We start from the raw sequence: 27,577 nt of genomic DNA, 5'->3' as shown, positions 1-27,577 counted from the left end.
GTAATTACAAATTTAAATATAATTTTACGTGAATACCTGGGTGGCATAGTGGCTAGCACTGACTCAGCGCCAAGGACCTGGGTTCAATTCCAGCCTCCTCTATGTGGAGTTTGCACATTCTCCCCATGTCTGCTTGAGGGTTTTTGGGGTGGTCTGGTTTCCTCCCACAATCCAAAGACGTGCAGGTTAGAGTGTTCAGGGATGTATAGGCTAGATGCATTAGTCAGGGGTAAATTTAGAGTAATAGGGTTGGGGCATGGGTTTGAGTGGGTTACTGTTCGGAGGGTCAGTGTGGACTTGTTGGCCCAAAATGGCCTGTTTCCACACTGTAGGGGTTCTATGATACCTCAGGTCTCCAAAGGGGTACACTGGCTTTCCCAGAGAAATGCACAAGCTCTGACCTATTTTAATCTCTACGCTTCAGATTCTGGACAGAATGAATCCTCTTTGAATTGTGCATATGTTGCACTCCAGCTGTCCTGGAAATGTGAAATGCTTGATATTTCTGAGTACCTCTATGACTTTAACTATTTTCCAAAGGATATGGTGAAAATCTGGCTCTTAGATTTTCACTTCATCTCTGGCTATTAAGTGTGTCAGAGTATTTGCAGTAAACAGTGTCTGAACAAGCAGTATATGTACAAAAAGTATGCCATTATTCTAAGGTTATATTGTACATTGAACATTTGCTTATTTATAAAAGATGGTTAATCAGTCATTTTTTAATGCTTTTGCATTTTGGGCTTCAGTTATTTTTGTGGTTAATAGGTTCATCATTTGCTGATAGGAATGACATTATAATTTCTCTACTGTTGTCTCATCATTTGAGTTCTAAATGCCACTTACGTTCCTGTATTATGATATTTACTTTGAATAAAATTTGGAGTTGCCCCTTGATTATAAGCATAGGAAAACTTCTTACTGAAAGAAACTCTTCCCAATGTATGGCACACAGCAACTGTTTTTTTGTTGACATCCAACTATTCCCCATATAGGATTGGATTCCTGTGATTATGGAATATTCAAGAGTTAAGGCATTACAAGCAGTTTGTGAAGAGGTGAATGTTCCAATTCAGAATAAATAAACATATGACCAGTAACAGGCAAGGATTGTTCCAGGTGCCAAATCAAATAGATTTAAACATATGAAGCAGAGTGGTTTGAAGAAGCAGCGCTTTGAAAGCTAGTGCCTTCAAATAAACCTGTTGGACTATAACCTGGTGTTGTGTGATTTTTAACTTTGTTGTCTATAGTTATTTTCCTTTGGTTCTCACTTGAGCTTGTTGGAGATGTTAAGTCAAAACGAGCTTCCATCCTCCTTGAGGGAGCCTTTCCTATGCCTGATTGATCTTTCTCCTAGTCTGCCTGTACATATATGGCTCATGGATCCTTATGCACTCGAACCTTCCCATTCAATTATGCAATTACCAGGAAATTGACAGCGAAGATGAACCCTGCTTCTTTGAGAGCCCAGGCAACGATGTCATCCTTCACCTTTCTCTTGTTTGGGAATTCTGCTAACTTCTTCCAAACAGTTTGTTTTATGTGTATCAATTTGAGGTTTCATCAAATGAGGCCCAGAAATGTCTACACAAAGATATATATCCTTGGCAGAGACAAATGGCCTTGTGAATTGTCCTGACCAGGCTGTTCATTGTATGTGTCAGAATTGGCAGACTGCTGAATTAAAAACAGGAGTGAGATAGACCTAATACCTTGGTGTTTAACCAACTTCGTATGATTTCATTTGTCTGTCATTTCTCACAACTGGGCAACTGGAATTTTTTTTTTGGCCATGCTTTATCAGGGGCAGTTGTCCCAAACATTCTAAAAGTGGAAACTTACAGGGACTTGCTACAGATTAACAGGATTTAATTGGTGACTTTTCCAGGAGCAATTCAACTTCTTACAGTTTTCTGATATAAGAATGAATAATTAGCATTGATCTAATGCCTTTCATGACCTCAGGACATTCCAAAAGCACTTTACAGTCAATGAACTACGTTTGAAGTGCAGTTATTGTATGATGTAGGAAATTGAAGAAATATCTCAGAGGAGTTGAAGAATTGAGCAGCTACCTGCTGTACACAATGATTTCCTCAATTAAGAGGTTGGCATGGTATCAGGTCAATAGATCCAAATGCTTTCCAACTTCCTTGGCTCAAAGAGGCCCTGAATGAGCATCAACTCAAAGGAATAAAAAGGCAGGAGCTTTCAACTGACATAAGTAATGGAGGGAGTAGTTTCCAAACTGTTCAGTTTATTCTGTTTTGGGACCTAAACTGTCAACATATTTTCCTTTGACAAGTGCAGTTCGTGTTTGTCCATGCCCCATGTAGTCTGGATTATCACTTTATAAAATCAATCACCTTTGAAGTTTGAGCTATAAAAGCCTATCACACATTAATGAATTGAATTTAAGTACCTGGACCATAACAGCTGGGGCCATGTGGCTACATCTATCATTATTGAACAACAGAAATAAGATTTTGAATCAGATATTGAAGTGGGTCATCAAATGCATCTTAACTGTTTGGAAGGTAAGAAAGAAAAGGTTTGCATTTATCTATCACTTCCCAAAGCACATCACAGCTGATTAATTACTTTAAAATATAGTCATTTCTAATTTGATTGCACACAGCAGTGTAATACATGGCATAGCAAGATTCCATAAATGACAGGAAGTGAAAGTGGCAAATAGTTTGTTTTTGGTGGTATTGCTGAAATGGTCAAAACACTGAGGACATTTCTCTGCTTTTTTCAGATTGTACAGGGAGCGCTTTTACATCAATTGAGAAGGATCTAAGTTTCACCTCTCATCCCCTCCAACTGTGTAGTACTCCCTCAGCACTGAAATGAAGCATCAGTCAGGTTACTGGAGTGCTTGCTTCATCTTGCAATTCTCTGCCTCAGAGGTGTGAGGACTACCATAGAACCAAGGTTAACTTCCACAGACTTTTTGTTAAAAATAGTGTCCACTGGTTGGAGTCATACCTGACACATAGGAAGATGGTTGTGGTTCGTGGAGATCAGTCATCTCAGCTGCAGGACATCTCTGCAGAGGTTCCCCAGGGCAGTGTATGAGGTCCAACCATCTTCAGTTGCTTCATCAATGACCTTCCCTCCATTGTAACGTCTGAGGTGGGGTGTTCGCCAATGATTGCACACTGTGCAGCATTATTCGTAATTCCCCAGATACTGAAGTAACAAATGCAAGAAGATCTGGGCAATATCCAGGCTTCAGCTGACAAATGGAAAGTAACATCTGCTTTACACAAATTCCAGACAATGGCCATCTCCAATAACTGATTTTGTAATCACAGCGCCTTGACATTCAATAGTGTTATCATCACTGAGACCCCCATTATCAACATCCTTGATATTGCCATTGACCAGAACCTCAACTTGACTTGCCACACCAACAAAAGTAGATCAGAGGCTAGGAATACTGTGGCCAGTAACTCAATTCCTGACTCCCCAAAACCTGTTCATTATCTACAAGACACGAATCAGGGGTGTGATGGAATATTCCAACAAGGTGCTGGCATGGTAGTCTCCAGGCTAACAGGCATCGTTTTCTCTGTGTACATTTTGTGTTTTTCTTTTCTTTTATCTTTCTTTTTCATCTTCAAGGCTGGCATGGTGTCATGGGGCAGTGGCTATAGAGTCAGTGGCAGGGACAGGGACTCCTGGCAGCAGCGGTGCCTGGAGCCTGGACTCTTGGCAGTGTCAGTACCAGGGACAAGGACTTTTGGCACACAGGTAAGCCAAGAGTCTAGACTCTTGGTGGTGGCAGTATCTGGTACAGGGACTCCTGGTGACAGTAGGGCCAGAGCCTGGACTCTTGGTAGTGGCAATGCCCAGAGCAGAGACTCCTAACAGCAGTAGGCTGGAGCCTGGACCCTAGACAGTGTCTCCCGGGGCATTGGATCGTTGGAACTCCTTGAGGACCAGACCACCTTGCAAGAGACCATGCAGGAACCCTGAAGCTGTGCTTGAGACCTCAAATTGAACAGAAGATGAACTCTTATTTAAGTAATTTCTTTCTGTCCTTATTGTAACTCAAAATGGTACCAGATTGAGGCATCCAAACACTTTTCACTGTGTTTTCAAGATCTATATGATAATAAATAAATCATTAATTCACTTGCCTGGATGGTTGCAACTCCAGCAACACTTGAGAAGCTTGACAACATCTAGGACAAAGCAACCCGCTTAATTGGTACCCCATTCACAAGCATCCACTCCCTCCACCAACAACACTCAGTAACAGCAGTGTGTACTATCTACAAGATGCATGCAGAACTTCACCAAAAATCCTCAGACAACACCTTCCAAACCCATGACCATTTCCACCTGCAGTTCAAGAAGGCAGCTGGCCACCACCTTCTCAAGGGCATCAAGGGACAGGCAATAAATGCTGGTCAGCCAGCAATGCCCATTTTCCAAGAATATTTTTTTTAAAATGGGGGGCGGGGAGGAGGGTAAGATCGCTTTTCAATTAAGATCAATTCCTCTTCAACAGCATTGGAACAAAACTGTATTATCAACCCACAATGGTGACTGTACAGGTTCACTGCCTCACAGCAGAGTACAGTGATTCTTATATCTATTACTTTTACAAAATGTTCTTCATTGCCACACCTTCAATCCTTGAGTACGGATATGAACTCTGTGTTTGCTTCTGGAGAATATTTGTTTGAAGTTAATGGTGTATTTTTGATTTTGGTATGAGGGGGTGTATCTGTTCTTCAGACTGGTACGTATCAAGCACAAGATGCATCCAGTAACCCAATGTGATATATTCAGCAGATTTCAGTCTTCACCAGGATCTGTAATAAACATTGTCACCTGCTGCATTGGATGCCCCCATCTATCCAGTAGCAGGTGCTGTGTCAGGCTTTGTTCTGGCTGAAGAAGCTAGCTAGTTATTAAAGGTTGGTAAACAGTACGAATTTATCACACTTAACTGCAAAATACACCTCAGCAAAGGCACTAGAACATTCACAGCAACTACTGAATAAATCTTTTTCATATGTATGTTTATGTAACTCTCTGACTGTCTCAAATGTGCTGCCTATTGATAAAGGGGAGGGGATTGATTAAAGTTTATGTGTATACCCCACCCCCTTCCACTACTTATGTTTTATGCAGCCAGTCACAGTGAGCAATAGAGCTTCAACTGAGCAGCAGGACAATTTCCTGGTCACATTTACGTAGAAAGGTCAATCAGAGCTCACAGTCTTTCTGGCTGTCTCAAAGTGCCTTTGATATTTTAGATTTGTTTCCAGATTATTATTTGTATTGATTAATTTATATCAAGACAGTGCATATCAACTCAACCAAAAATAAAATGTCAGGCACATTACTGCTCAAATACATTTGGGTTATAAATTGGAATATATTCCAGCCCACACCAACAGCCATATTTATACATATGGACCCCCTATTGTGACTTGAAATGAATTTATTGATTTTTTTTATATAGAACACATTATTATACTGTTTGCTTCATAAGCAAAGGAAAATCAGCCTACTGAATTCTAGGCCGAAAGATTCGTTCTCCATTAAAGGAAATGAAACAATATTGAAAAGGATTTCAGCTATTAATCTCAGATACAATCATTAGGAGGATTAATAGTAGATGGTGTATTATTAATTGATATAAAGTAGGTGGATTTATAGTGTCAATTGCACCTTCTGCACCATGGTAATATATTATTGGATGTAGGTTTGCTCACTGAGCTGGATGGTTCGTTTTCAGACATTTCGTCACCATACTAGGTAACATCATCAGCGAGCTTCCAGATGAGGCACTGGTGGCATGGCCCACTTTCTATTTATGTGTTTAGAATAGAGAGCGGGCCATGCCACCAGTGCCTCATCTGAGGCTCACCAATGTTACCTAGTATGGTGATGAAATGTCTGAAAACAAACCTTCCACCTCAGTGAGCAAACCTACATCCAGAACCTCAACCTGAGCTACAAATCTTCTCAAACCTTGGTCATATATTACCTCCATTGCTAGTTCTGAGCAATGAGAACCCGTTCTCTAAAACTGCAAAGGAGAGCAACAAAATATGTGAGCAAAAGAGATTTCTTGGTTTGGCATCATTATGAGCTAGTTGACACTGGATTGCATTCTTTCTTAACAAAAATTGTATTAACAAACCTGACCTCATTGTGCAGAGCTGTGGAATGTGTTTGCTGCTGATGATTCCTTCCACATGGCTGTACCTATATAAATAAAGATCCATGCACCCAGAGCCTCTTGATTAATGCCAGTTCCGTGTAGCAGTGGGTGATGTTTCTTTGCCAGACAGATTTTCATGAGTAATCTCTGAGGCCCAAATTCACTATCTGTTTCTGTGTGAGAAAGATTTCTTACTCTATAAAAGAAAACCACAGTTACAATACATAAGTAAGACTTGGTACCAAATAGAATACATTGAGCCCAACTCTACAGGGAAAGTCTTTCACCTTTAGCCAGTTTTGTTGTCATAGGAATACAAGTCACTTCAGCCTGTTACCCCATTCAATTGCGTCACGACTGATCTGTATTTTTAACCTTTAATCTATTCATCTGCAAAAGTTCATATCCTATAATTCACTAACCTAACATAGATCTGTCAATCTCAGTTTTGAAATTTTTCAAATGACCCCCAGCCTTGACAGCTATTTTGGGGAGCCAATTCTAGTTCACCTGATCATGATCACCATTTTGGAGGTTTTGCTCCATCTTTAAGTGAAAAGCTCTGGGTTGAAGTCCCATTCCGGGATTTGTTGCCCATAGAGAGAGCTTTAATGATATAAATATATAAATGATACAAATCGATAATCAGCTTACTAATTGTCCTGGCACTTCCCCAATATTCCCAAAGGTAAAAATGGGAATGCAGAGACCCAAAACAAGCATGATCATTATCACTGAGATTAGTTTATTTAGTTTTGGGTGTGTTCATTATTAAAATGTAAATTCCATCAGCTGCCATGGTGAGATTTTAATCCATGATCCAAGAGCTGTGATTGGAATTTTGGAAGTATAAGTCCAGTGCTATCCTCACTACGCCAGCAACCCTTTCTCCATGAAGAAATGTTTCCTGCCATCATTTTAAAATGCCTTGTTCTAACTTTAAAGTTATCCTGATTTGTTCTGGACTGTTCCACCAGATAAAATAGTTTCTCTCTATTAAATTGTGTCATTAATCAATGCTGATGGAAATTTTAAGCAACCTCCCCCATGTAATTTAATGTGTTTTTTTTTAGGTTAACTTTGAATGCAAACTGCAAGGGCCCAACGTTATCATGGAGCTTTTTTGCAGAATAATAAAACTATACAAATTCCGAACAGACCATTTATTCATTCTGCCTGTGCTAGCTTTTTGAAAGAGCCACCTGCTTTTCCCTATAACCCTGAAATATTTACCTTCTCAAGTCTTTATCTAATTCCTTGTTGGAAATTATTACGCAGTGCATTCCAAATCACAACAACTCACTATCCAAACCAGTTTTTCCTTATTTAACCTTTACTATATACTGTATCTGTTTAAATCTGTGATCACAGTTGCAATTCTTTTGCCAACAGAAACAATTTGTCCTTACTTAATCTATCAAACCTCTTGTGATTTTGAATACCTCTGTTAAAGTTCCACAGAACCTCCCATCAGGAGAACCACCCCAGCTGCTCGAGTCTCTCCATGTCACTGAGGTCCTTTATTCCTGGCACTGTTCTAATAAATATGCTCTGTACCTTCTTTAAGGCCTTTCACATATTTTGCTGGAGGGCTGCACTTGTCACTATCCAGAAAAATGTGAGATTTTGTTTTTAGTGCACATTATTGTTGCACTCTACGCCAAAGTATAGTATTCAGAGTATACTGCTCAAACGCTGCAAGTTCATTCATTCAAGTCCCTGCTGATTTTTTATCATATTAGCAATAAGAAATTAAAGCTAAAACATCCAAGCTACTGATGTGATTTCCACAGCAGGGCACTCTTGATACTGTGTGACCTTTTAATGGACATATATTATTACAAATGATTTAATTTTGCTAGAAACTGTGCATAGCTATACGGAGTAGACATATATCTGCATATTTTTTTTCCAAAAGGCCCTGGTGTTAAATGATGGTTTCTAGGTAGAGATGAGTATATATTAATGATAACAACATTCTGTTGCCCTGATGTTCACCAAACGCGATGCCACCTTTATTTATTTCATGGTTCTACATTTTTCATGTTTTTCTTTTTTTTTGTTGCTCCCCAGGTCAACTGGTGGTCATGGCCAGCAACGATGGGACTGTGAAGATATTGGATCTGCCCTCGGGTCAGTTGTACAGCCTTTCAGGACATGAAGACGCTGTGCAGTGTGTGCTGTTTGACCACAAGGGTGAATATGTGGTATCAGGGGGGTCTGATGGTACCATCCGCCTCTGGACATAACACAATAGTTATAATATCCAAGTGTTGATTCCACCTGTTGATTAGTTTAAGACGTGCTTTTGACTCTTACTGTGTGAATCGGAATTATTTTGCGGAAAAATTGGATAATGTAGTGGAAAGCCCTTCTATACTGAGTAACTACAGAGTGTAATAATCAACTTAGCTCATCTTTTGTCAGTTATTAAATTGGTGTGTTTGAAAGATACTGGGTGTTTATAATGTTTCTATGTAATTGGTGTGGGTGGTGGTGCTTTAAGTATCAGAGAGTACCTATTATTTTCACTCATTCCACAACTTAAACTGCTCAATAACATATGTTCTGCTTTGCTGCTCTGCTGCCTAGCCACAGGTAAGTAATACTGATCAAACCGTATAACGCCACCTGAAAGGTAGTGAAAGCAGATTCAGCAGTAACTTCCAGAGGGAATTGTATAAATAAATGATGGGAAGAAAATTACAGGGCCACGGGGGCAGAGCTAATCGATTAAGACAACGATGGTCCCCGAACAAAAATTGTCTCTGGTCGGTGAACACTCCACAATGTAATAAGTGTTGATATTCTCTCCAAAGAAGAATCACATTGGAGTCGAAACGTTCACACTTCTGCTCTCTCCACACACCTGCTGAGTTTCTACAGCACTTTTTTTTTTAATCAGCTCTCCAGCAACCGCAGCATGTAGTATTTGTTATTCTGTGAGTGTGTTTACACTGTTGCATTTGCAGTGACCCTGACCTGCGCGCGTTTTGTACAAGGCTGAAGGAGGCGGAATACCCGAGTGGTCCCCCCGCTGTGTTTGATCGAGATACGCAGTTTGACAATGACGCCTAATGACAGCACGGACGTACTGCATGCCCGGGAAGCTCTCAGCCAGAGTGCCACTCGGAGGACTCTGAAGCCGAGCAAGCAACATGACCTGGAGTCGATTGAATAAATCAGAGTCACCGCCAGCAAAGCAAGTAAAGGCGAGCCGAGACAGAGAGATGGTCGGGGAGAGCAGGAGACCACCGCGGGCCAGGAGGATAGGACCAATATAGAGGGACTGCAGTGACAAGAAACCGGACGATTTCGGAGATCTGGTGACGAGCTTCACTTGTTTGGACATACATTGGCCTCGCCTGAGTCTAGGGGTAAATTGCCCGGTCTCCGCCTTGTCACCGCTGTGGTTTTGGCATTAAAGATCAAGGTAGCGGGGCGCCAGGACGAGGACCGAGAGCAACACACACACAGATACACACACACACACACATACACACTTAGATACACACACACAGACACACACACAGATACACACACAGATACACTGTGGGAAGAACGCGTTGAGTCGACGGCGCTCTCCTTGGTGCTGAAAGCGCCAGGTCTATTGTGAAAAGGTGATGCCCGCCAGAGCTGAACAATCCCAAATGGTGCAGCAGCCAGAGGCCACCGGGAGCGCGGTGCGAACATGCAGGAGCTGTTAGAGTCTCCGGTGGGGTCCTGTGCCGCTGTGTACACCCTGGCAGCAGCCCGTCTCCACAAGGTGGGCTGGCCCGGCAGTGAACGTCGCCTGGCATTCAGTTTTTAAAAGCGGGCCAACTTTACACTTTCGCGGCGTCGCTGGGGAACAGCGGCAGCGGACTGAGAGGGGGGAACCTTGAGGTGATCTGGAGACCATGTGGTGACTTGGCCAGCTCCCGTCCAGCGACTCTTTTGCCTTCATCGAAGATGCGCGCTGCGTAAACAAGCGTAAACTGGCCACAAATCATCAGCAAGCGACCACAGGTAACCGAGCTATGTGTCTCTATCCTGCCCTGCACCCGGCCGTGTGTGGGATGGTATTAACTAATCATTCTCCCCGGTTGCTGTATGCCCGCACGAAGTTGCAGGAAGAAAATGCGGCGTGCCTGCAACTGGTGTCTTTATTTTTGTATCTAAACCCCCCCCCCACCCCAATCCTGTGGAATGCAACCTTTGAATTTAGAGGGTCAATTCTGACGAGCTGATCAGAAAGATAATATATAACCCCTTCCTTCCCCCAGCCCTCCACATAACGCTCGCTGGCCCAGTGACCTTGCCTTTATTCACTCGCCATCTTTGGGTGTAATTAACATTGGTGAAAACCGTATCAATCACACCGATCCGGACTGTGTCTGTAACACTGTAACACGAAGGTCATCGGCAGTCCCGGGGAGGACAAGGGGCGATTTCCCCGTTTTGTACACCCTCCCTCCCTCCCCCAAACACAGGCGGGTTTGTTTTCTGTTCAGGAAGTTTGACATGTTTGTCGTGTTGCACCGTGAGATCTGCAGAATGAATTCCTTTCCTTCTTGTTTTAAAAACTCCGCCCTCCCCGCGGCTGTTAAAGTTTGTGCAGATTCTCCGTGCCTTCCCCTAGCCGTGTGCCATGAGATGCAGATTCCGGGCTGCCCGCCCGGGTTGAGTGGTCTGCCCTTGGCTTGCCCTAAATTGCCAGGGTCGTGGGTCAAGACCCATTGCAGGGGGAATGCTCCCGGTGCAGCGCTGGCGGTGTGCTGCACTGCCCTATTCCTCTGTCAGAAAAGACAACGCTATTTGGAAGAAGAATTAGTTGGGGGAGGGAGGGGGGTTATCTGCTGGTGTCCTGAAGTGATTTGTTTTTCAAGAAAAAAAGAACATTGATTATCACATGCGAGGCATGAATTGACTGGCGCCTTGTAAAATTGCTGCAAAAGTGCTCCGGTAGCTGTCGGTCGGTACTGGAATGGAATGAGAGGTGTATGTGAAATACAAGTCCTTCTTTAAACCTGTTTGGTTTTTGTACTATGTATTCTGCAGCTGCTTATATGGCGTTAATAGGCTGGCGTCTTCGACAATTCCTACAAAAGTGCTCCGGTAGCCGTGAGGCCGTGTAGCGAGCGGTGTGTGTAACAATGCGAGTGTTTCTTTAACCCTGTCCTTGTACCGTGTGTGTGTGTCTTATTTTGTTTTGCAGCCGTTTTATGGGCGGCTGCAGCCCAGCGCAGAGCCGGAGCTGGTGGCCGAGCCCAGGAAGTCGTGCAGGATGGCCCCCGGACCGCATGCAGCCTGCGTGCTCCTGCTGATGACCCGTGCCCTCCTCCTCCCTCCCCCGGCCTCCGCCGACCCGGAGGAAGACAGCCTGGAGGCTGACAACACCCTGGGGGCGGCCAACGGCGACAACGTGGAGTTCGACGACTACCGGGGCAAAGGCTGCGTGGACGACAGCGGCTTTGTGTACAAACTGGGCGAGCGCTTCTTCCCGGGCCACTCCAACTGCCCGTGCGTCTGCACCGAGGACGGGCCGGTGTGCGACCAGCCCGAGTGCCCCAAGATCCACCCCAAGTGCAGCAAGGTCGAACACAACGGCTGCTGTCCCGAGTGCAAAGAAGTGAGGAACTTTTGCGAATACCGCGCCAAGACCTACAAAGTGCTGGAGGAATTTAAGGTAGGCGTAACTGCACCCGCCTTTAACCAGTCAGCGTGGCGCCGTGGACCAGAATTCTGCGGCCCCTTCCAGAAAATGGGCTGCAGACACCCCCCCCCTGGAGCTACGCTGCAAAAATGAAACCAGGGGCATCTGACGCCCCCGGGGTAAGATTTCTGTGAGCGCGGAGTGGCGTTTTGGGGGGGGGCGACCCAGGTAGACCCCACTCGCGTGAAAGCCCGGTAAATCCTAAAAGAAAAACTAAAACAAAACCGCAATCAGATTGGCACAAGGAGGGGGGGCGGGGGGGGAGATTGATCGCTCCCCCTTAAAACGCCGCCACGGTGTGAGCCAGGTTAAACCCTGAGCTTGAATGAGCTTCAGTTGAACGGGGGAAGAGTGTCAGGAGAGCTCCGTTCATTCCTGTTCACTGAAGGCACTGGGTTTTTGTGTGTGTGTGTTGCTGTTGTGAAACTGTGCCCTCGGGTTGTCCCGGGTCAGGCTGGAAGCCAGTTTGAGCTCGCTGTCCGCACTACTGAGCCAAACCTGTGTGGTTCGTTACAGCCGTCTCCCTGCGAGTGGTGCCGGTGTGAGGCCAGCAGTGAGGTGCACTGTGTTGTCGCCGACTGTGCCGTCCCCGAGTGCGTCAACCCGGTGTACGAGCCCGAGCAATGCTGCCCGATCTGCAAGAACGGTAAGCAGCCTCACCCCCCCCCCCCCCTCCGCGCCTTGTGATTCACAACATTGAGAGTACATCCCAGCACCCGGGGGGGGGGCTCGCAAAAAAAAAACAGGGAGTTAATGCCCCTGTCAGAGGGAATAATCAAAAAGAAAACCAAAATTAAAATCCCATCTCATAGGTTTCTTTCACCCTTTACCTAGACGCCTTACTTCAGCCCTTTTTTCTTGAGAAAGGGTGGTTTTTTTTCCCCAGGGTTGGGTGTGGTGGAGGATGGCAAAGTGACCGCAATTTGGACACGAGCTTATAGGCAGATACATCAGAAATGAGACCGAAACATCACCAAGAGTTTTAGCCAAGTTCAGTAACTCCCCAGAAACAGGCACTTGATTGGTGATGGGGGGGGGCCCTGGTGGGCTGCAGTATGGACAGCACACTACTTGGTAATGCCCGCTCATTTCAATGATGGCAGCTAGAGCCAAGAGCACTGGAGGCCTGAGCGAGAGGAGCCAGTGCTGTGAATGTCTGGCACTGGTTTTCCAGCCTGTGTCACAGCTGAGGAAGGCACCAGGAATCGTGCAGGAGTTGAATCGGACTCTGTGGAACGCTCAACGGTGGCACAACAAGGGAGAGTGTGCGCTCCAGGGGTTTTTGGACGCAGCACTGGAGGCCTCAATAGAGGCAGCAGAGAGAGGACGAGCAGTCCTATGTTCGTAGGGGACCAGGATCGGAAGGCAGCTGGAGCAGAAATTAGTGAAGGTGAATATCAGCACTGGAGTTCTGGGTGTAGTGCTCCATTACCTCTCACAAGCACTCAGGCTCAGTGAATGGATCTTTGAAAGCATCACAAGTTTTGCTCCATGCATCACCACCTAATCATTCACCTACCAACAATCCCCACCAATTATAACTCCTAACTGATGTCCACAAGGATATCAGAAATGGAGAAGCAGGAATAGACTATTCAGCCCATTGTGCCCGTGTTGTCATTTCAGTAAGAGTTTGGTGAATCAGGTTGTGGCTTCATCTATACGTTCCGACTTCCATCCCATAACTCTTGACTCTCTGATAAATTAAAAGTGTAACTCATTCAGCCCTCAGTGGTCCAGCCAGCCCTGCTGTTTGGGATAGGGAATTCCATTGAGTAATGAGCCTCGGAGAGAATAAATTGCTCCTCCCTCCTGTATTAAGTGGGAACTCTTTATTTGAAAATGTGGCCTCCACCTCTAATATCCTGCAGAAGGAGTAACATCCTCTTGGCATCCAACCCTGTCAAGGTCCCTCAGAATTCCAATTCAGCCAAACAGGTAACGCACAAGCAGTGACACCAGGGCTAACCAGAGGGGACAGTCATACCTGAATGCTCAGTCCCCTGTGGTGGAAGTGATAAAAAAAGTCCTTTTCTGAGGCTGTAACCAGGGGCAGGCCTGAAGCAGTCAAGGATGGCAATATTCTCAAACAATCCACCCGTACACATTCCACTTCCCTGTCATCCCACAATCTTTTCTGATTTATGAAAAACCCAACTCCTACTTTGCAACCTCCACAACGTTAACCGTACGCATTTCTCCTTTCACATACCCAAAAGGTCATACAGTGGTCAAGCAACAAGAATGAAGCATTCATTTTCACGTATCATCCTCCAGCTTAGATACTGACACTAGTTTAAAAGGATAGGGTAGACTCATTGTCAGAAAATGGGCAATAATTAGGGCAGACAGATAAAGTTGGGCAGAGCTGCCAGCTCAGCAGTGATAATGTTGCACACAAGTTCTACTGCAGCGAGCTCAGATGGGGCAGCACGCAAAAGAGGGTTGACAAATATACACAACGAAGTGTTTGCTGCAATAGGATACCCACCAGAAAGCCTGCAGTCAGTGTCAAAGAACTTGGACAAGACTGAGGTAAACTTGACAAAGAGCATTGTGCAGAGCTTCAAACGCTTCCTTTCCACCCCAGCTGGGCCTACGCAACTAGTGAGTCCGAACATAATACCGAGTCTAATGGCTAATGTCATCGCTTCCATTGCAGCCCAAGCAGCAGCCAGCAAACATTTGAGTGCTGCAGTGGAAGTTCAGATGGCTGCATGGAGTTCAGACAGCTGCCATCATTCCTGAGGATTGCATTATGCAAAGGGGTTTGTAATCTCCCACAGCAGTCCAGCGAGCTGTGTTGCAGCAGATTAGCAGGATTGCTGAGGCATCACTTTTGGGAGCAATGGGAGCAGCTCCAACGAGCACAGATCTGCTGTTCTCCCTCATTTACCCTCTCACCACAGCACTCCACCAGTATCGCCAACATTGAGATGGGGTGTGCATCTCAGCTTTTTAGCAACAGAGAAATAATTCTGATTGAAAAACAATATCTTCTCATGGGCCATGTTGGAGCTGCTTCTCCTGCTCATCTTCAGTCACCCACTTCATCATATTACTCATTATCACATGGATTTCATTCCACATGGTCAACAGATTATCCTTGATGTCCAATGGCCATCCTTTGGTTTGTCATGGTAACCATGGAATCCCTACAGTGTGGAAGCAGTCAATTCAGACCATCAAGTCCACACCAACCCTCAACAGCATCACACCCAGACCCACCCACCAGTCCTGTAACCTGTATTTCCATTGCTAACCTATCTAGCCTGCACATCCCTGAATACTATGGGCAACTTAGCATGGCAGTGCACCTGACCTGCACCTCTTTGGACTGTGGGAGGAAACCAGAGCGCCCAAAGGAAACCTACACAGACACGGGGAGAACATTCAAACTTTATACAGACAGTTGCTCGAAGCTGGACCCAAACCCGGGTCTCTGGCGTTGTAAGGCAGCAGTGCTAACCACTGAGCCACTGTGCTGTCTGAACTGTATTGCACCAACCACCAAAGCTGCATTCCCACTTGCTGCTTTCTGTGTAGAGGGAATGAAATGGTGTTAGCAATCATTGAGCAGAGAGCATTACACAAGAGAGGATCCTGCAATTTGTCTCATTTCGAAGACATGCTGTATTGCAAGAAGAATGGCGTACTTCTGTTCTTGTACCCATAAGCAACTGCTTAGCATTGAAGTCTTGAATCCAACAAAAACTCCTTCAGTACCTGCCACACTTTTGTAACTTTAACCAATCATACCAAATGTTTATAGGTTCAAAGCAACAGCCAGTTGTAATCCACCAATAAGTAGTTGATAATCATGTTAAGTAGCACTGATGGAGTCTTCCTGTTTCTGAATGTGCCTTCAACGATGCGAGGCGAAAGGTACTGTACTCTAAAGTGACAGTGCCAACATTAAATCAACATTTCACACTGAACGATGTTGTAATCTGTCTCCATACTTTTGGTGGCTGTACACAATGAAGCCAGCAAAATATCTCATCTTGTTTGAGTCACTCATAAAAGTCTAACTTGGATTTTATAAATGACTTGGATGCGGAAGTGGTAGGGTAGGTTGGTAAGTTTGCCAGTGACACAAAGGTTGGTGGAGTTGTGGATAGTGTGGAGGGCTGTTGTAGGTTGCATCAAGATTTGACAGGATGCAGAGCTGGGCTGATAAGTGACAGATAGAGTTCAACCTGGAAAAGTGTGAAGTGATTTATTTTTGGACTTGAATGCACAATGCAGGGTGAAAGACAGGATTCTGGGCAGTGTGGAGGAACAGAGGATCTTGGGGTCCATGTCCATAGATCCCTCAAAGTTACCACCCAGGTTGATAGGATTGTTAAGAAGGCAGATGGTGTGTTGACTTTCATTAGGAAGGAAATTGAGTATAAGAGCTGCAAGGTTATGTTGCAGCTTTATAGACCACACTTGGAATATTGTGTTCAGTTCTGGTTGCCTCATTATCGGAAGAGTGTGGAAGCTTTAGAGAGGGTGCAGAGGAGATTTACCAGGATGCTGCCTGAACTGGAGGGGTATGTCTTATGAAGAAAGGTTGAGGGAGCTAGAGCTTTTCTCATTGGAGTGAAGAAGGATGAGAGGCATCTTGATAAAGGTGTACAAGATGATGAGACACATAGATAGAGTGAATAGTTAGAAATGTTTTAATTGGAGGAAGGTTTGGGGGAGATGTCAGAGGTAGGTTCGTTACACTGAGAGTGGTGGGTTCGCGGAATGTACTGCCAGCAGTGGTAGTAAAGTCAGAGACATTAGGGACATTTAAGTGATTGTTGTATGATAGTAACTTGAAGGGTATGTAGGTTAGTTTGATATAAGAGTAAGATAAAAGGTCAGTACAACATCAAGGGCCAAAAGGCCTGGACTGTGCTGTACTGTTTTATGTTCTGTAACCTTTTAGGATCTAAGGGCACCCAGAGTCTGAAAAATAGGCAGAAATGATTCCCTTTCATGCCTCAAATCTTTTGGTTGCTTCAGAGCACCTCTAAGGAAAAGTACCTGTGTGGAAAAAAGCTGCTGTTTTAAATCATTGCAACATTGACGTAAACAAGCATAAAGTCAATCTACTTGAGTGTTTTGCACTGTCAATCGTAGTTCGCCAACTGCTTACAATCTCAGCAGGGAAACAAAAAATCAACCAACCTCAAGATTTCATCCAGAATGTTCATAATCACATTTAACAATGCAAAGCCTACACCAGTGGGTACTGAATAAAACATGTATTGAAATTGGCTAACGAGGCACAGCATGCATTTTTCTGACCCAGCGATGTTAAAAAGAGTTCAGGGGTGTTTTTTCCATAGCTATTTCAAGGAGTTCAGTGAGAGTGGAGAATATCTGAAACTCTCTCCATCCCTGAAAAAGCTGTTGAAACTGTAAATCAATTGAAAAATTTCAGAACACGAATTGGCAGATTAATCTCTCGTTCAGGTATTGAGAGATGTGGAACACTAGACAGATGCTTTAAGATGCAAATCTATCATCATTTAATCTAGTGGCAGAGTATGATCAAAGGACTGAATGGCTTATTCCATTGTTCCTCATGCATTGGGAACCTGACCCAGTAATGTATCATTTGCAATCTCGGGCTTGGGACTTTTGGAAGGAAGATACTGAGATGTTACATAAACTGCTCCCAACAGTTCACTTAGTTTGGACATATCCTTCAATGACAGCAGCTAATCTTTGTCAATAATCCCAATGGTATTAAGTTTACAGTGTCCTCTTCTATTTATAATTTGCAGTTCTTCAACCCCAGTGAATATCTCAATGGAGTTTACACATTCTCCCCGTGTCTGCGTGGGTTTCCTCCGGGTGCTCCGGTTTCCTCCCACAGTCCAAAGATGTGCAGGTCAGGTGAATTGGCCATGCTAAATTGCCCATTGTGTTAGGTGCATTAGTCAGGGGTGAATGTAGGGGAATGGGTCTGGGTGGGTTGCTCTTCGGAGGGTCGGTGTGGACTTGTTGGACCGAAGGGCTAGTTTCCGCACGATAGGTAATCTAATCTAATCTAATCTAATCTAATCACACTATATTGAACTTCCTGTTTGGGGAAAAACCTTAAGAAACACTGATTATTGTTTTGCATTGCAGTGATGCCACTATTTTAGTCTCAGTGCCATTGTTTATTTGTGCCTATTTAATGACACAATGGAAATGATCAACGACTCACTGTTGCAGTATCCACGTCAAATATTTCAACTAACTAAGCCTTAAACACCTATTTTGTCTCTGAATCTCCCTTCTGTCTACATTTGTCTCTTCCCTAATCAAGCACAACAGGATTTCAGATTGTAAATTTTTACTGTAACAAATCAAAGATCAAAACTAGACTAAACATTACTTAACAGACAACTAATACACTCAACAGCAGAAAAGATATTCCCTTGTAACAATTCAGCAGAACTGAAAACCCCATACTATTTTTATGGTTTGGAGGTGCTGGTGTTGGACTAGGATGTACCAAGTTAAAATTCACACAATACCAGGTTATAGTCCAGCAGGTTTATTTGGAAGCACTAGCTTTCATAGCACTGCTCCTTCATCAGGTGGTTGTGGAGTATTAGATCATCTTACGATCTTATACTTCACAGCCTCCTGATGAAGGAGCAGTGCTCCAAATACAATATTTAGACATTGTAGCACATTCTCAGCAGTTACAACCTTGTATTTTAAAGTCGCAAATGTCTCCAACCAAATCTACAGGTTTCCTTTGCTCTGTACCCCCTGGACAAACCTTCCAGTGCTCTTTTAAATGTAATTGCCTACACTCAATACTCTAAGCAGACCTTCCAGAAACAAGGCACCACTGGGTCATTTTTTTGTTCTTCAGCTCCCCATAAAAATGCTTTTGTCCTTCAAACTTTGGGCATGACGTTCCCTTTCCTTGAAGTGGCGAGTGGGAGAAATAGTTGGCCGAGGTGAGGAAAAACTCATCCCTTCCTGCCGTCTTCGCGATTGCCTGAAGGCATGAAAGGAGGCTAACTTCCTGACTGGAAAACTATGGCAACCTGCCGGCTGAGTTGGGGATAGGGGGGTCAGTCTTCCAGTTGCACCAATCTGGTGGCAGTAGGAGGCATGGATGTGGAGCAAGGGTGTGTCCTCTGAAAACCATCCCTGCCCTTGCCTGCAACTCCCCTGACTCCCTTCTACCCACAGCCCCTCCCAACCCTCTGACAAAAAAGACAAATATTTCTGATCTCACAGCTCAATCCCCTGAGGGGATAGACCTCAATCAGCAGATTCCAGGTCTTAAGTGGCAAGGCATGCCACAAAGATCTGAAAATTCTCCCCATTGGTTCCATCTTCAGTAAGCCATTTGCTTGATAATTAACCCAAAAAACAGTCCTTTGCGTAGAACCATAAAATTGCAGAAGAAGCCCTTCAGCCCATCAAGTCTGTATTCCCAATTTCCCTTCATCTGGTTGGCATATTCAGCCTGACTTGGTAAGTTTGTGAGTCTGCAAGTACAATGGCCAGTTACTTTTCCTTTTGTACTAAAGTTTGCATCAGATTTTCAATAAGGCTTGACCTGGTCCCTGACCCCATTGCAAACCAGTCATATGGAACTGTCCCCAAGCAAAGTTCAGCAAAGCATCTCTTTATTTCACTTCCCATCACAATCATCCCTGCCATCCCGTCCCACCCATCCCCAACATTCTAGTGTTCTCTGATTAACGTGATAACAAAGCCTAGAAAAAAGTGTGGACTGCAGATGCTAGAGATCAGAGTCGAAGAATGTGGCATTGGAAAAAGCACAGCAGGTCAGGCTGCATCTGAGGAGAAGGAGAGTCAACATTTCGGGCATAAGCCCTTCATCAGGAATGGACACAATGAGCCTTGATGAAGGTCTAATGCCCGAAAAGTTGACTCTCGTGCTCCTTGGATGCTGCCTGACATGCTGTGCTTTTCCAGCACCACACTTTTTGACTTTAAAACAAAGCCATCTTTTAAAGCCTTGCATTTCTGATACTGCCTCTTTGACCAATGATTAAGTCAGCTTTCCTAATCTATCTTCCAGTGTTTTGGTACTAAAATTTTGTTCACTTTGGAGGTTTTAATATGTCAAGGGCATTTTATAAATTTAAGTTGTCAGCAAGATTGAGAATGTCATTCCTCAAAGGCAATATTATCAGCGGATCACTGAGTTCGGTATGGTTCATATTATTTTATTATTTAGCTGAATATTGGGGCATGTAGAAAGGATTACATAGAACATAGAACAGTACAGCACAGAACAGGCCCTTCAGCCCACGATGTTGTGTCGACCATTGATCCTCATGTATGCACCCTCCAATTTCTGTGACCATATGCATGTCCAGCAGTCTCTTAAATGTCCCCAGTGACCTTGCATCCACAACTGCTGTTGGCAATGCATTCCATGCTCTCTCAACTCTCTGTGTAAAGAACCTCCCTCTGACATCCCCTCTATACTTTCCTCCAACCAGCTTAAAACTATGACCCCTCATGTTAGCCATTTCTACCCTGTGAAATAGTCTCTGGCTATCGACATTATCTATGCCTCTCATTATCTTGTATGCCTCAATTAGGTCCCCTCTCCTCCTTTTCTCCAATGAAAAAAGTCCGAGCTCAGTCAACCTCTCTTCATAAGATAAGCCCTCCAGTCCAGGCAGCATCCTGGTAAACCTCCTCTGAACCCTCTCCAAAGCATCCACATCTTTCCTATAATAGGGCGACCAGAACTGGACGCAGTATTCCAAGTGCGGTCTAACAAAAGTTTTATAGAGCTGCAACACGATCTCACAACTCTTAAACTCAATCCCCCTGTTAATGAAAGCCAAAACACCATATGCTTTCTTAACAACCCTGTCCACTTGGGTGGCCATTTTAAGGGATTTATGTACCTACACACCAAGATCCCTCTGTTCCTCCACACTGCCAAGAATCCTATCCCTTAATCCTGTACTCAGCTTTCAAATTTGACCTTCCAAAATGCATCACCTCGCATTTATCCAGGTTGAACTCCATCTGCCACCTCTCAGCCCATCTCTGCATCCTATCAATGTCCCGCTGCAGTCTACAACAGCCCTCTATACTGTCAACGACACCTCCAAACTTTGTGTCGTCTGCAAACTTGCAGACCCATTCTTCAATCCCCTCATCCAAGTCATTAATAAAAATTACAAACAATAGAGGCCCAAGGACAGATCTCTGTGGAACACCACTCATCACTGACTTCCAGGCAGAATATTTTCCTTCTACTACCACTCACTGTCTTCTGTTGGCCAGCCAATTCTGTATCCAGACAGCTAAGTTCCTCTGTATCCCATTCCTCCTGACCTTCTGAATGAGCCTACCATGGGGAACCTTATCAAATGCCTTGCTAAAGTCCATATACACCACACCCACAGCTCGACCCTCGTTAACTTTTCTAGTCACATCCTCAAAGAACTCGATAAGGTTTGTGAGGCATGACCTGCCCCTCACAAAGCCGTGTTGACTGCATTTAATCAAGCCATGCTCTTCCAGATGGTCATAAATCCTATCCCTCAGAATCCTTTCTAACACCTTGCAGACGACAGACGTGAGATGTACTGGTCTGTAATTGCCAGGGATTTCCCTATTTCCTTTCTTGAAGAGAGGAATTACATTTGCCTCTCTCCAGTCCTCAGGTATGACTCCAGTGGAGAGCGAGGATGCAAAGATGTTCGCAAGTGGCGAAGCAATCGCATTTCTCGTTTCCCAAAGCAGCCTAGGACAAATCTGGTCCAGGCCTGGCGACTTGTCAATCTTAATGTTTGACAAAATTTTCAGCACATCAGCTTCCTCTATCTCTATCTATTCCAGCATGCACACCTGCTCTTCAAAGGTTTCATTCACTACAAAGTTCGTTTCTTTCGTAAAGACAGAAGCAAAAAACTCATTTAGGGCTTCCCCTACCTCCTCAGACTCCACCCACAAGTTCCCTATGTTATCTCTGATCAGCCCTACTCTTTCTTTGACTATTCTCTTATTCCTCACATAAGTGTAAAATGCTTTTGTTCTCCCTAATCCGTTCTGCCAAGCTTTTCTCGTGCCCCCTCCTGGCTCTCCTCAGACCATTTTTGAGCTCCTTCCTCGCCTGCCTGTAATCCTGTAGAGCTGAGCCTGACCCTAGCTTCCTCCACCTTAAGTAAGCTACCTTCTTCCTTTGGACGAGAAGCTCCACCGCTCTCGTCATCCAAGGTTCCTTTATCTTACCCCTTCTTGCCTGTCTCAGAGGGACATATTTATTCATCACTCTCAACAACAATCTCCACATGTCTATAGTGCCTTTACCATGGAACAATTGCTCCCAGTCCATGCTTCCTAACTCATGTCTAATCGCATCATAGTTTCCTCTTCCTCAATTAAATATCCTCCCATTTTGCCTAATCCTCTCCTTCTCCATAGCTATATAGAATGTGAGGCAGTTGTGGTCACTATCACCAAAATGCTCTCCCACCACAAGATCTGATACCTGCCCTGGCTCGTTTCCGAGCACCAAGTCTAGAATGGCCTCTCCCCTCGTCAGCCTGTCAACGTACTGAGTTAGGAAACCCTCCTGAACACACCTTGCAAAAACAGCTCCATTCAAATCTTCTGCTCGAAGGAGGTTCCAATCAATATTGGGAAAGTTAAAGTCACCCATTACAACAACCCTACTACGTCCACACTTTTCCAAAATCTGCCGACCTATGCTTTCTTCAATCTCCCTGCTGCTATTGGGGGGCCTGTAGTGAACCCCTAATGAGGTGACTGCTCCCTTGCTGTTCCTAATTTCCACCCATACTGACTCTGTAGGCAGATCTTCCTCGACAATGGAAGCTTCTGTATCTGTGATACCCTCTCTGATTAGTAGTGCTACACCCCCTCCTCTTTTTCCCCTCTCCCTATTCTTTTTAAATGCTCTAAACCCTGGAACATCCAGCAATCATTCCTGCCCCTGAGAAGCCCATGTCTCTGTTACGTCCTCAACATCATAGCACCAGGTACTGATCCATGCTCTAAATTCATCACTTTTATTCCTGATACTCCTTGCGTTAAAGCAAACACACTTTAACTGATCCCCTGGTTCCTTCCCAGGAAAATCCTTCCCACTAGCTGGTCTACCTCTTGCTATTGCCTCATCTTCATCAACTCTCACCTCCAGTATACCGCTCAGGATCCCACCCCCCGCCATACTAGTTTAAATCCTCTCGAACTACACAAGCAAACCTTCCACCCAGGACATTGGTCCCCTTCCAGTTCAGATGCAACCCGTCCTTCTTGTGCAGGTCCCACCTTCCCCAGAAGACATCCCAATTATCTACATATCTGAAGCCCTCGCTCCTACACCAGCTGCGTAGCCACGTGTTAAGTTGCGCCCGCTCCCTGTTCCTCGCCTCGCTATCTCGTGGCACTAGTAGTAAACTAGAGAACACTACTCTGTTCGTCCTGCTTTGCAACATCCATCCTAACTCCCTGAAATCACTTTTTATATCCTCAATCCTTTTTCTGGCTATATCATTAGTGCCAAAGACATTGAACAAAGACATTCAAAATCCGTGAACAGGGATATGTCAGAGTCTTGACAAAAGTCCCATGAACCCTGCATTACATACTAAGTGTGGGAAATCAGACTACAAATTCTTCTCAACCTGTATTACATTTTTATTGCATATATTCAAAGAATCATTGATTGTACAGGACTTTATATATCATAAGAGATGTTCCCAGTTTCTGGTTTTGATTGTTCCTTTAGTCAGCACTCTGTGCTTTAAGCTGCTAAACAAAACCTTTCTGACCTTACTCCTGAGTCAAGAATTCCCTGGATCAGGTGAAATTCTGGCTTAGGGTTTAATGTGAAGTAGAATTGGCCAAAATGTGAAGCTAACACTGTGTCCAAACCTGTCCACAACACCATGATTGGATTAGGTTAAAATTACCCAGGGATAATTGTACTGTACAAGCAGAAATCTGGCTTGTGTTTCATGCTGAGATCTTGGAGGCAGAAACTCTCAGCAATTCTCAAACCGACAATGGCGTTCCCATTGATCAGCTCAATGGCCTTAAAAATTCAGCCAAATGAAGATTGACGAGGAAGATAATCTTGCACAGCCTTCCAAAATGATCACAAATAATCTGCCATATCATGATATAAATTCACAACTCCCAAATTGTCAGCTGATGAAATAGACCCCCAACTGCAGTAAGATCAGATACAATCTAAGGTTTATGGAATCCCTGTTCAAATCCCCCATTCACAGATGAGGGGGAAGCTGTCTTTCTTCAGGATGCAATCTCCCTGCGTTTCACCTCTTCTCAGTCAAAGATTGTGAATAATGGAGCAAATTTGTTGCAGTAGAGAAAATAACATAATCTGCCATTAGGTTTGTCTCACCCAAAGACCCTTCAAGCTCAAAATAATTTACTCCACAGAGTTGCTTGGTAACAGTGCAGCAAGACAAAGCATCTCATAATGTGTGTGAACTTTAGTATTCCAGGAAACTCAGCATTTGAAATAACTAGCAGGACTGTGAAGGAGAGCGAATTAGAATTGATGATTTCAATGGTAGAACCAGATAAAGAAAGAAAAGCAATTAAAGTAAAGAGTAGATTAAGAAAAAATGAGAATAAAGGTAGAGAAATAGTAAGAGGATCGGATTTGAAATTTGACATTTTTATAATCTCTTTGAAATAATTCAGAACCTGCAGAAATACGAGGTCAGTTTAGTGTAAGAGGTCAGTTTGTAGTTGTTAACACTTATCCTGTTGTTAAAAGACAACTTAAGAGAGTTAGTTACAAGCTTTAAATGTTAATAGCCCTACAAATTTAGCTCATGGCTACGGCACATGTACAACAACCTCACAACACTCAAAGTATTTCAATGGAGAGGCATACAGCAAGATGCTATTTCAACAAAGCTAACTGTGGCATGCTGCAGCTTGGACAATAACTTTTAAATATTCACATTTAACTGTGTATTTGTCTCCATCCTGAATTTGCTGGCTCTTACACATGCAAATGATGGTGAGAGTCTTTTGTTTCACTGTTACTTTAGCACAAACATTTGGCCCATTAACCCTGTACATCTCGAAGTGGAGCTTGCTGTTCCTTTCTTTATGACATTAACTTATTAATTCAGTCTCAGAATGAACACCTCAGTATGAAATAAAGCTCTTCACCCTTCAATAGACTGAGACTTGTATAAGACATAGGTAAATGGGAGTTATCACTGGTGATATAAGGTAGCAATATCAAACAATGTGTACTTTGTTTAGAAGATTTAGCTGTTAAGGTAAATGGTGCAGTGACCTGCATCTATGATCATGCATCTTCAGGGCATTTTAAAAATGAGGCAGTGCACTTGATGCAAATTGAACAACTGTTTCCGTGCCAAATGATTCTGGACTTGCACTATTTTTGAGAGAAAAATTGCAGTTAAGATTTAGTCCTCTGAAAAGCAAGAGACACAAATCCAATATTCATTTATCTTTAAGTATTGCTACAATCCAAGTAATAGCCTTTCACTTAGTATTAGATTGTGATACACTGCAAAAGGAGGTCATTCAGCATTTGGTACATGTGCTGGCCCCTTGGTAGATCCATTACCCTACTTCCCCTTAGCCCTGTAACTTTTCATCCCATGAGGTATAATTGGGTATATCTTTTGAAAGATACTATAAAAATTGTTCATAGATAATGCTTGTCATTCAATATCCATTTATTCTACCTATTCTTAGTCACACTGCAGTACTGAGTAGATAGTTTCAAGACCTATTTTATTATGCTATAGTGGAATCCCGTTATAGGATAAAGCTATTAGAATGATAGGATGAAATATTGTAGAATTGACAAAATTACTTTTTTTCCAGCTTGATATGATGCTAATTGCCTTATATTTTGTTCTAACATTTTTAGAATTGTTTGTGATAATTTAGATATTACTGTTTTGAATTGAAGTAACTAAGGTCATATAAGCACTGATGCCTCACAGCACCAGGGTCCCAGGGTCAATTCCAGCCTCGGGCGACTGTCTGTGTGGTGTTTGCACATTCTCCCAGTGTCTGTGTAGGTTTCCTGCAGGTGTTCCTGTTTCCTCCCACAGTCCAAAGATATGCAGGTCAGGTGAATTGGCCGTGCTAAATTGCCCATGCTGCTTAGATGCATTAGTCAGAGGGAAATGGGGCTGGTTGGGTTACTCTATGGAAGGTCGGTGTGGACTGGTTGGGCCGAAGGGCCTGTTTCCACATTGAAGGGAATCTAATCTAAAAATCTAAAACTGCTACATGTAGCTTACAGAACAAGTGATGGTTATCCATGAAATGTGTTTATGGATGTGTAAACAAAAACCGAAATCAATACAGTATTGTTACAAGACCTCTAGAGGCTGATAACTTTCTAAAAGAGGTATAAATTTCAAAGTAACCAACAGAATCACATGATTAGATTTCATGATTCAGGACTTCTACTGCAACAAACAAATTTAAATTAGCATGGACTAAATGTTACTTAATAGGCAATCAACACAATGAACTCCAGAAAGAGGACATTTCCAATTAACTAACCCTCTGCCAAAGGTACTTATATTACACCACAATCTCAGCATTTTAGATTCAATTCCAAACTCTCCCAGTTTCTCAGCATGCTCCCTTCTGTTGCCCTGTCAAGGTGAGTCTTCCGGTCTCTTTCGAAAGTGACATCATTGAGTCATCTGGGTACCCTTGAAAATGAACTTCCAACAGGTCCTACTGCAGCAACTCTTGGATCTTAAATCTCCTCAAGTTCCTTCTCTTTTTAACAGCACATCAGCCCTCCTCAGCAGCTAACTCAATCTGTTTTTCTCTCTGCTCTGGACAGCAGTAGCTGCTTCTGTTTCCCTCCCTGAATTGTAGTGTGCATGTCCTGAAACATTAGCTGACCCTCTTTTGTGTCAAGGAATGAATTTTAAGACATAATAATTAAAGGTAGTAGAATTTGGCCTGAGCCTCTTTCCCCGTGATAACCAAATCAAATGGACCAGTTTTTGGATAGATTTTGTATGATCATATCATCTACCCTTCTTTGTTCTACTTTAAATTTGAGGAGATAAAATATTATCTTGCATTCATAACTGTAACCTAAAATAGTACTCCTAAATGAGACCCAGTAATGCAAGATATATAAATCACAAGGTTTGATCAAACCAAAGCATGCGCTTTGAAATTCTATTGACAGCAAGTTAATCTAAGGGCACTCTCCATTTAAAATGTCGATTATTATGGGTACAATATGTCAGTAAAACTCAATAATCTTGATTTCTGAATACAGCACTACTTTGAAATGAGCATTGGAAGTCATTACTTGTGGAAGTACCTGCAGATTCTTATCTGCTCAGTCATGGAAAAATATTTATCATATTTCAGTTTTGAAATATATAGTGCCCCTTCGTTGTGCCAGTGACTTCCCATTTTCTGCGTCACAATATCAGTTTTTGAACCCAGTGGTGATGTTTTTACTTCCAGTAACGTGAGAGTCAATAGGCAAGGTATAAGAATTGCTGAAAAGAATCTGATTTTAGCAGAGTGTACTGACTGAGAGGGTGGAGGAGGCAGAATTAGCAGTAACTTTAAAGAGAGAGTTAGATCCTTACTGGGCAAAAGGAACTGACAATGAAGTGGGTCTTTCTTGATCTGGCAAACACAGTGGCACATGGAATGGCCTGTAA

The 27,577-nt window shown here is 43.5% G+C and overlaps 2 protein-coding genes across 5 annotated transcripts in view; both read left to right on the top strand.

Annotated features, from left to right (window-relative positions):
• Nucleotides 1-8,647, top strand: part of spag16 (sperm associated antigen 16) — a 1,014,658-nt gene extending 1,006,011 nt beyond the window's left edge. For all 3 annotated transcript variants that reach the window (XM_072578621.1, XM_072578623.1, XM_072578620.1), the window contains one exon: nt 8,267-8,647. In XM_072578621.1, coding sequence (XP_072434722.1) covers nt 8,267-8,442 — 176 coding nt within the window. In that variant the 3' untranslated portion in view covers nt 8,443-8,647. The remainder of the gene's footprint in view (nt 1-8,266) is intronic.
• Nucleotides 8,648-9,157: 510 nt separating this feature from the next.
• The window catches only part of LOC140481929 (von Willebrand factor C domain-containing protein 2-like), a 32,215-nt gene continuing 13,795 nt past the window's right edge, over nt 9,158-27,577 (top strand). Inside the window, exons 1-3 of one of the 2 annotated variants that reach the window (XM_072578619.1) lie at nt 9,158-10,201; nt 11,391-11,861; nt 12,405-12,534. In XM_072578619.1, the coding sequence (XP_072434720.1) occupies nt 11,460-11,861; nt 12,405-12,534 (532 nt within the window). In that variant the 5' untranslated portion in view covers nt 9,158-10,201; nt 11,391-11,459. Of the gene's footprint in view, nt 10,202-11,073; nt 11,174-11,390; nt 11,862-12,404; nt 12,535-27,577 lie in introns of those variants that run through there. The other variant, XM_072578618.1, reaches the window with a different exon arrangement.

The sequence above is a fragment of the Chiloscyllium punctatum genome, chromosome 10, assembly GCF_047496795.1.
Source record: "Chiloscyllium punctatum isolate Juve2018m chromosome 10, sChiPun1.3, whole genome shotgun sequence".
Classification (NCBI taxonomy): domain Eukaryota; kingdom Metazoa; phylum Chordata; class Chondrichthyes; order Orectolobiformes; family Hemiscylliidae; genus Chiloscyllium; species Chiloscyllium punctatum.
The sequence above is the reverse complement of the archived record's forward strand: the minus strand, read 5'-3'. Positions and strand labels throughout refer to the sequence as shown.